Source organism: Bubalus bubalis, chromosome 16 (genome assembly GCF_019923935.1).
Source record: "Bubalus bubalis isolate 160015118507 breed Murrah chromosome 16, NDDB_SH_1, whole genome shotgun sequence".
Lineage (NCBI taxonomy): Eukaryota > Metazoa > Chordata > Mammalia > Artiodactyla > Bovidae > Bubalus > Bubalus bubalis.
Window position 1 is genome coordinate 6,723,932 of NC_059172.1, and position 10,489 is coordinate 6,734,420.

The following is a 10,489-nucleotide window of genomic DNA, read 5'->3' on the forward strand; positions in this document are numbered from 1 at the left end:
CTCAGGTCACAGATAAAGAAACAGAATATAATGTGTTAAAATAATGTACCCAGATTAGGAAAGTGAAGATAGAAGGATCAGGAACTAATCTGATTTTTCTAATTCTCAAACAAAAACACTTAACCCCTGGGATAATCACTATAGATCTTTTTCAGAAGAGTCTGTGAGCCCATATTTTGTACGGAGATAAAGGAGGAAATATTTGGGGCCAAGAGAGAGGCCAAGATAAAAGGGCTGTTCAATAAAAGCAGTACCACATTTTTCTTAACATTTGGGAGTTCCAGTATGTTATTATGCTGTGTGTGTGTGTGTGTGTATGAACTGATTAAACTGCTCCATATAAACTTGCCTCTGAAATATTAGAGTAGTATTAATGTGATTATAATTATTACAATCATCTCAGAAAAAAGACTACTAGTTCAACATTGTTTATTATAACATATGAAACAGAACATGGGTTAAGAATTTGGAGAGAAAAAAAATTAACAAGTATAATCTGATCTAACCTTGGTCCTCCCCTTTATTAACACTTGGTCCTAAGCAGAATCCTTAACTTTTTATGCTTTTATTTCTTAATGTATAAAAATAGGTATAGAATGATAGCGGTAACCATCTTTAAGTTTGCACTAAGGCTTAAAATATCAAACGTTTGCAAAATCATTTAGCACACACCAAGTGTTCAGTAGGTTTTAGTTAACATTACCCTTGTTATTACAACTACTAACACTAGTCTCTGAGACTGCATCCTCAGCGGCAAAGTGGATGATATTTTACCAACCACACAGGTTGTTATCATATGAAAAGAGATATGTACAAAATAATTGCTACTATATTGGGCATGCAGCAATCAATTAGTTTAAAGTATGCATTATTAGCTGTTGTAAAGTTACTGGACTTAGGAAGCATGCATTATGACTACTTCTAAGCACCTTTTGTATCCATTCCTTAAATTCCCATCACCAGTGTTTTGTTGCTCCTTATGCAATCATTATCAGCAATCTATTAAAACAACTTGGGTTCTTGTGTCTGCCTTCCACCCCCTTACTTAACTGCGGGCCATTTCATCCAAGACAAACAAAGATCTTTACTAGAATAACATCCAAGATTCCCCTTCATATGCCTGTTCACCAATCACCCATAGTCTCAGTTTTCATGATTCCCCATTTCCAAAAGACTAAAATGAAAATCTTATAGCTTTTCACTTATAGACTTTACACCAAACTTCTACGTCCTTTTCAGGATTTATTGCTACTATGTACGTAATGTACTGTGTCAAACTCTTAGTCATCTGGATTGAGAAAGTGTACACAGCAGCTCTCCTGCCTGTATGTTTACAAAAGGTATTCATTTCTATAATCTTAACAAAGACTTCACCTGGGAGGCAATGAGATTATTCATGAAGATCTCACAATCTTTTCAATACAAGCACACACACACACATCAAAAGAATCAATACTTGATAGAATAATTATTATATATTAGAATGAGAAGTTTAATAAACCCAAGGGTGCATTAATAAAATATGTTTTCTTTTCAGGTACTGCAATTTCCCATCACATGAAACCCATGAATAGGAACAACGTGACGGAGTTTGTTCTACTGGGGCTCACACAGAATCCAAAGATGCAGAACATCATCTTTGCTGCTTTTTTGGTCATCTATATCATCACTGTGGTAGGAAACATGCTCATCGTGGTCACTGCTGCTACCAGTTCATTACTGGAATCCCCCATGTACTTTTTCCTGGCTTATTTCTCCTTTATTGATGCCTCTTATTCCTCTGTCAATACTCCCAAATTGATCATAGATTCACTCCATGAAAGTAAAACTATCCTATTCAACGGATGCATGACCCAAATCTTTGGGGAACATTTCTTTGGAGGGGCTGAAGTCATCCTTCTTACCGTGATGGCCTATGACCGCTATGTGGCCATCTGCAAGCCCTTGCACTATACAAGCATCATGAATCGGTGGGTGTGTGGGCTGCTAGTGGGAGTGTCGTGGGTGGGAGGCTTTCTTCATGCAACCATACAGATCCTCTTCATCTTCCACTTACCCTTCTGTGGCCCTAATGTCATAGACCACTTTATGTGTGACCTGAACCCTTTGCTCAGTCTCGCCTGCACTGATACCCACACTCTAGGGCTCTTTGTCGCTGCCAACAGTGGGTTCATCTGCCTATTAAACTTCCCCCTTTTGATGGTCTCCTACGTGGTCATCTTGCATTCCCTGAGGACCCACAGCTTAGAGGCGAGGCACAAGGCTCTCTCCACCTGTGTCTCCCACATCACCGTGGTTGTCTTATTCTTCATGCCCTGTATATTTGTGTACATGCGACCTGCAGCTACTTTAACAATTGATAAAGCAGTTGCCTTATTCTACACTATCATCACTCCCATGTTAAATCCCTTAATCTATACTTTGAGAAATGCCCAGATGAAAAATGCCATTAGGAAATTGTGTAGTAGGAAAGATATTTTAGGCGATAAATGTGCTTGGAACACAACATTGATTCAGTAGAGGCAATGGTCAAAAGGACATTGTGGATGATCTCCGCAAGGAATACTTATGGGATAAAGAAAAAAAAATTAACTGCTACAAATTACAGATTCTGCATTGAGTAGATCAGAAATGAGTGCAAGAAAAGAGAGAAAAATGACCCTTAACTGGTCTTTCCGTATGCATGAAATTCTGCCAGAGTCGGGTTTAGTTTTACTAGCTTCAACCAGTTACATGAATTCACAGGTTTTTCTTCTAATGACAAATTAAAGAAATAATGGAATTTATTGCCATCAAGTAATAACCTCTATAATTCATCACAACCTCAGATATGCAGATGATACCACTCTAGTGATAGAAACTGAAGAGAAGCTAAATAGCCTCTTGATGAGGAAGAGATAAATAGCCTCTTGATGAAGGAAGAGAGTGAAAGAGCCAGCTTAAAACTAAATATTAAAAACACTAAGATGATGACATCCAGCCCCATTACTGCATGGCAAATAGAAGTGGAAAAGGTGGAAGTAGTAACAGATTTCCTCTTTGTGGGCTCCAAAATCACTGCAGATGGTGACTGCAGCCATGAAATCATGCTTCTTGGCAGGAAAGCGATGACAAACCTTGCCAGTGTGCCGAAAAGCAGAAGCACTACTTTGCCAACAAAGGTCCGGATAGTCAAGTCTATGGTCTTCCCAGTGGTCACATACCGTTGTGAGAGCTGGACTGTAAAGAAGGCAGAACGCCAAAGAATTAATGCCTTCAACCTGTGGTGCTGGAGAAGACTCCAGACTCCTCAAAGTCCCTTGGCAGCAGGGAGATCAAACTGGTCAGTCTTAAGGGAGATCAACCCTGACTATTCACTGGAAGGACTGATGCTGAAGCTGAAGTTCCAGACAACTCATTGGAAAAGTCCCTGATGCTGGGAAAGATTGAGGGCAGAAGGAGAAGAGGGCATCAGAGGATGAGATGGCTGGATAGCATCACTGATGCAATGAACCTGAACTTGGGCAAGCTCTGGGAGATGATGAGGGACAGGGAGGCCTGGCGTGCTGCAATCCATGGCATTGCAAAGGGTTGGATGCAACTGGGCAACTGAACAATAACAAATAACCTCTATAATAAACCAAGGAGGTATGCATAAAGATATGTGTGCATACATGCATGCTCAACAGTGCCTGACTCTTTGTGACCCCATGGACTGTAGGCTCCCCTCTGTCCATGTGATTCCCAGGCAAGAATAGTGGAGTGGGTTGCCATTCCTACTCCAGGGGAATCTTCCTGACCCAGGGATTGAAACTGTGTCTCTTGAATCTCCTGCATTGGCAGGCAGATTCTTTACCACTGGCACCACCTGGAAGCAGAAAAAGGAAAGTATCAAAAAGTGTTATAAAGAGGAAAACATCAAAGTAGATGTATTGGAAAGCCAGTAATCAAAATTGACTATTTTCCCAGGTCATGCCCTAAACTTCAATGAACTTCCAGGCAATGATGACAGAATGTTTAAATAATTGTACTACTAACCATGTACTGAGCCAGGACCTGTGCTTAACAGTGTATATATTAAATCACTATCACTAAAAGCCTAATAATTTTTCATTAATAACTGTGCTTGTTTTTATATATCACAATTGATAGTCACATGGTACCTGCAATATTATCAGATCAGATCAGTCGCTCAGTCGTGTCCGACTCTTTGTGACCCCATGAATCGCAGCATGCCAGGCCTCCCTGTCCATCACCAACTCCCGGAGTTCACTCAGACTCACGTCCTTCGAGTCAGTGATGCCATCCAGCCATCTCATCCTCTGTCATCCCCTTCTCCTCCAGCCCCCAATCCCTCCCAGCATCAGAGTCTTTTCCAATGAGTCAACTCTTTGCATGAGGTGGCCAAAGTACTGGAGTTTCAGGTTTAGCATCATTCCTTCCAAAGAAATCCCAGGGCTGATCTCCTTCAGAATGGACTGGTTGGATCTCCTTGCAGTCCAAGGGACCATCAAGAGTCTTCTCCAACACCACAGTTCAAAAGCATCAATTCTTCGGCCCTCAGCCTTCTTCACAGTCCAACTCTCACATCCATACATGACCACAGGAAAAACCATAGCCTTGACTAGACGAACCTTTGTCTGCAAAGTAACGTCTCTGCTTTTGAATATGCTATCTAGGTTGGTCATAACTTTCCTTCCAAGGAGTAAGCGTCTTTTAATTTCATGGCTGAAGTCACCATCTGCAGTGATTTTGGAGCCCAGAAAAATAAAGTCTGACACTGTTTCCACTGTTTCCCCATCTGTTTCCCATGAAGTGGTGGGACTGGATGCCATGATCTCGTTTTCTGAATGTTGAGCTTTAAGCCCACTTTTCACTCTCCACTTATAGTGTGTAACTATTTAATGCTATAAACACACTGGCCCTGTCTACCTCTGAGGGGTAGATAATGAATATTACACCATATCCAAATTTCCCTGTAGCCTTCAGCACCATTTAGTATTGCTCATATAATCCATGCTATGCTGGTAACACATCAGAAAGAGTAATGACTCAAATAAAAGAACATTTTGATGTCAGAAAAGAATTTCTATTTTTGACATATACAGTCACAATCTGTAAAGTACTGTAAAGTACATGCCTACTACATAGCAATAGTTTCTACAAGATAGCACAATATCATATGCATGATAAATACTGAATGTGTGGGTGAATATATGAAGGAAAATAATTAAATTCACTAAAACGAAGTCCAAAAAGTAGTACTAGAGGCTAGAGGATTCATTTCTACTTTAAGTTGATTCAACTTCAAGGAAAACTCTGGCTTGACCTCAGAGGGAACTACAATTTGCTTTTCTTCCTGTTTAAACTGACGATGAGAAAGAAATTTAAACTACACTTCTCAGCATATGAGCAAATGCTTTACCTTAATATTCTCCCTGCTCTCAGAAAGATTTTTTTATCTTATTAATATAAGCTCTTTAAGCTATATTCTTCAGTTAACCTATTTACTTTTCAGTAACATTTCATCATTAAAAGCTGTTTTTTTTTTAATTTTATTTTTAAACTTTACATAACTGTATTAGTTTTGCCAAATATCAAAATGAATCCGCCACAGGTATACATGTGTTAAGCTGTTTTTAAAAATGTGTGGCCCTGTCTACATACAAAGCAGTTTCAAGATAAATGCACTCCTTTTATTCTTTTTTGTCTTAATTCATTAACTAACAAACATTTTGAGCACACAGTATGTATCAGACGTTGATAGTTGCTGGAGTTGCAATGGTTAAAAAAAAGAGAGAGAGAGAGAGAGAGACAGAGTCTCGAGACCTGGATTCTGCCTTCTAAAAGTTTAAGATCCATCGAAAAACTCCCAAGAGGGAGTAAAAACTTATAACGAGGTGTTATAAATTAGTTTTAGTGGAAGGACAAGGTACCATGAAATGTGTAAGGAATAGAAATTTGTACAGCCACTGTGAAAATCAGCATGGAGGTCCCTTAAAAAACTAAAACTACCATATGATTCAGTGATCCAACTCCTAGGAATATATCCAGAGAAAACCACAATTTGAAGGGATGCATGCACCCCAGAGTTCATTACAGCACTGTGTACAATAGCCAGGACATAGAGGCAACCTAAACATCCATCTACAGAGGAATGGATAAAGAATATGTGGTACATATACACAATGGAATATTATAAAAAATGAAATAGTGTCATTCACAGAGATGTGGATGGACCTAGAGACTCTCATACAGAGTGAAGTAAGTCAGAAACAGTAAAACAAACATTGAATGATATCACTTACATGTGTAATCTAAAAAATGGTACTGCTGCTGCTGCTAAGTTACTTAAGTCGTGTCCGACTCTGTGCGACCCCATAGACAGCAGCCCACCAGGCTCCCCCATCCCTCGGATTCTCCAGGCAAGAACACTGGAGTGGGTTGCCATTTCCTTCTCCAATGCTTGAAAGTGAAAAGTGAAAGTGAAGTTGCTCAGTCGTGTCCAACTCTTTGAGACCCCATGGACTGCAGCCCACCAGTCTCCTCTGTCCATGGGATTTTCCAGGCAAGAGTACTAGAGTGGGGTGCCATCGCCTTCTCCAAAAAAATGGTACAGATGAACTTATTTGCAAAGCAAAAATAGAGTCACACATATAGAGAACAAACTTATGGGCACCAAGTGGGGAAGGGAGAGTGGAAAGAATTGGGAGATTGGGACTGACATATACACTCTACTATGCTTTCAGTGAATAATGTGAAAAGATTTTAAAATTAAAAGATATTGTGGAACACTGGGAAAAAAAAAAAACAAATAATAAGAACCCACTGTATAGCACAGAGAACTCTATTCAGTGGTGACCTAAATGGAAAGGAAATCCAAAAAGGAGGGGATATATGTATATGCATGACTGATTCACTTTGCTATACAGCCAGAAACTAATACAACATTGTAAAGCAACTATACTCTGATTAAAATTAATTTTAAAAAAGAACTATGAGGATCTGTAGAAATGTGTGTGCCAAGTTTACTTCTTAAATATTAGTAAAATAAAGTGTTCTATAGGTTTCCTCACATATGAAAAATCTTTTAAGAATCAGAAGCCAAATTATATGATGTAATTATTATAGAATATGTTGTTGGTACCTTAACATAAAGATACCAATATTTTCAATTCTTATTTTCATAAGTCACGTGTACACCCATGGCAGATGCATGTTGATGAATGGCAAAACCAATACAATATTGTTAAAAAAAATAATAAAAAAATAATTTAAAAAAATTATGAATGTGAGTGTAGTTTGGCATATCTGCAACTGTTGAGAGCAGTGAATAGCAACAAATCAAAGCACAAAAACATACGGATGAGTTTGTGGTGGCAGCAGGCTGGTCTGAGGAACATGGGTACATGGACGCAAAGGAACAGTGAAATAGAACTGATAGAAGAACAGTATTTTAACTGTTTTAAGGATAATTAAAATTGTCTTGTGATATAAGTACCAGAACTTCAAGAGAAAAAAGTTAAAGTAGCATAAGCAATGAAGTGCAATGTGAGTAGAGATCACTGTTACAGCTGACGAACCAATGATCATCTCTGGGACCATCTGATCATGCTCAATGGGAAACTATGTGAAGTGTTTTTTTAATAAATATCACCAGTTTCATTACCTCATTTCTGTCCCAACTGTCTGGAAAAGACACCCTAGAGTTGCATGTAATGATTAAACAGTATGTGGACAAAGAGTCATATCTCAGTATGGGTCTCAGGGCTACCACTAACCTTAAGCTGGGTCAAACATGCCATCCCTTCACCCATGCAAAATCTACACTTTCTCCAAAGAGTGAAATCCTGGCCTGGCAAGGAAGTCCACATTCAAAATGAATTCCTTCCTTGGATACTCATTTCTCAGTCAAAGGGCTTTTTTGTTTTAGAGAGCTCATTACCCTTTTTATAGTTAGTGCCTGACATAATTAATGATTGCATGTGAACTTTTCCAGTTCAAATCACTCTGTTCTGTTCTCTGACTGGACCCCACCTAACACAATATGGAAAATAAATAATACAATGCTAGTCTTATAAGCATGCCATAAATAGTATTTCTTTTACTGTACAAACAAGATTTAATGAACAAGAAAATTCACACCAAAAAAATCTATATTGAGGCCAGAGTCCAAAGTAAAGGAATATCATTAGGCACTCTTTTTAATAATCAGTAGTAACCAACACATCTCCACGTTACATAATAAGACCGATGCAAAACTCTAGATTTGTACTTTTTAGCTTCTGAAGATATTTCCAGATTTCCTGTTAACAGATAAGTATTTATTGATTGAGAAGCATTAAGTTGTGATAAGGAGAGTGAGAGATGGGAGACAGTAAGTCTGGATTCCAACCCAAGCTTTAGCTCTTGTGCTTAAGTGGCTATCAGCTAGTATTATTCATTCTACTGTTAGATTCGATATATTCATCAAGAGGCTTGGACTAGAGTACCTGTATTACTTCTATCTGTAATGTTTAATGATTCTGTTTAACTATTATCTGAACGCACTTTTTTCTTCCAGAGTTTCTTCATAGCACGTTTTACCTCAGTATTTCTGAGGGTATAGATTAAAGGATTTAACATAGGGGCCACCATAGTGTAAAAGACAGCAACAGCTTTATCAATGGGCAGAGTGGTGACTGGGCGAAGATACACAAAGATACAGGGCACAAAAGACAAAACAACTACTGTGATGTGAGAGACACATGTAGAAAGGGCTCTGTGCCTCCCCTCCAAACTGTATGCCCTTAGGGAGCGCAAGATGACCACATAGGAGACCAACAGGAGGAGGAAGTTTAACAGGCAGATGAACCCACTGTTGGCAGCAACAAAGAGACCAAGGATGTGGGTGTCCACACAGACAAGTTTCAACAAAGGGTACAAGTCACACATGAAGTGGTCTATGACATTGGGGCCACAGAAGGGCAGCCGGACTGTAAAGAGGACCTGAACGGTTGCGTGGAGAAATCCTCCAGTCCAGGCCACCCCCAGCAGGAGCACGCATAGCCTGTGGCCCATGATGGCCGTGTAGTGCAGAGGTTTGCAGATGGCCACGTAGCGGTCATAGGCCATCTCTGTGAGCAGGATGATCTCAGTAGCACCAAAAATGTGTTCTGCATAGACTTGAGCCATACACCCATTAAAGGAGATTGTCTTGATCTCCTGAAGGGAGTCCACCATCAACTTAGGAGCTGAAGAAGAAGAGTAAATTGTGTCTATCAAGGAAAGATGGGTCAGGAAGAAGTACATGGGGGAGTTCAGAGCCTGGCTGGTGGTAATGGTAACCACAATGAGCAGGTTGCCTGAGAGGGTTGCCATGTATAAGACCAAAAACACCACAAACACTATTTTTTGCATCTGGGGGTTCTGTGTAAGACCTACTAGAATGAATACAGTCACATTCCTTTCATTCTCCATCTATGCAGTGTGGGTAATAAAACTTCCGGGAAAGAATGCTTTGCCTTAAAAAGAAAAGAAAAAAGAACCGTAAAAAAGTGAAATACACTGAAACTCTGCCTTTTAACAGTACTCTGATAATGTCACAGATGAGTCTTGCTTTTCCCAAAACTCTGTAGGAATAGTATCTTAAAAGTTATTTTAGTTGACCTAGTCTTTTTTTTATTCTGATCTCAAACTATTTTTATAAGACATAGAGTAACCAGAAGAAAGAAATTCAGTTTCCTTGGCCATAGTGTCTGAAATACTTTAATGGAACATCAATTTATTGGAATAATTTGGACATTATAAGTAACAATTTTGGAGGCTAATCTGAAAGTTTATGCACAAAATAACATGAATTTAAAAATCACAAAATAGTCTATTTTACAAATTATGTAAAAATAGGCAAAAATTTAGTGAATATACTTATTGAATTAGCATTTAAAGATTACAGATTTTATATACATCTTTTAAAAATAAAGTTCACCATTGAGGATAATGTTTGCTGTGGGTTTGTCATATATAGCTTTTATTATGTTGAGGTATGTTCCTTCTATTCCTGCTTTCTGGAGAGTGAAATATGTATAATATCATATATGAAACGAGTCGCCAGTCCAGGTTCGATGCACGATACTGGATGCTTGGGGCTGGTGCACTGGGATGACCCAGAGGGATGGTATGGGGAGGAGGGAGGGGGGAGGAGTGTTCAGGATGGGGAACACATGTATACCTGTGGCAGATTCATTTTGATATATGGCAAAACCAATACAATATTGTAAATTTAAATAAAAGAAAATTTTTAAAAAATAAAATAAATAAAAATAAAGTTAAATTTAAAAATTTCACTTATAAAATTTTATATACTTTTCTAATCTATGTTAAAACATATGTATAGAAGATTGGTAAGAAAAACAATTTAATACATTGAGGACATTTGCTCCTGAATGTGAGATTATGGTTGATGTTTTATTTCCCATGTTCTTCAGTATTTTCCAAATTTCTACAGCTTACATAACTAATTCTATGATTA

General features: G+C 38.5%; 2 protein-coding genes across 2 annotated transcripts; one reads left to right on the forward strand and one right to left on the reverse strand.

Moving 5' to 3' along the window:
* Positions 1-1,557: 1,557 nt before the first annotated feature.
* On the forward strand, positions 1,558-2,520 carry LOC102390646 (olfactory receptor 4C46-like). The gene has a single exon (XM_025265695.3). The coding sequence runs from the start codon at positions 1,558-1,560 to the stop codon at positions 2,518-2,520; it is 963 nt and encodes a 320-aa protein (XP_025121480.3).
* A 5,988-nt stretch (positions 2,521-8,508) lies between these two features.
* Positions 8,509-9,438, reverse strand: LOC102413474 (olfactory receptor 4C12-like). The gene has a single exon (XM_006057409.3). The coding sequence runs from the start codon at positions 9,436-9,438 to the stop codon at positions 8,509-8,511; it is 930 nt and encodes a 309-aa protein (XP_006057471.3).
* Positions 9,439-10,489: the final 1,051 nt, after the last annotated feature.

Bases quoted from the DNA above. Each gene is read 5' to 3' on its own strand.
- LOC102413474 (XM_006057409.3), bottom strand. From the start codon at position 9,438: ATGGAGAATGAAAGGAATGTGACTGTATTCATTCTAGTAGGTCTTACA.
- LOC102390646 (XM_025265695.3), top strand. From the start codon at position 1,558: ATGAAACCCATGAATAGGAACAACGTGACGGAGTTTGTTCTACTGGGG.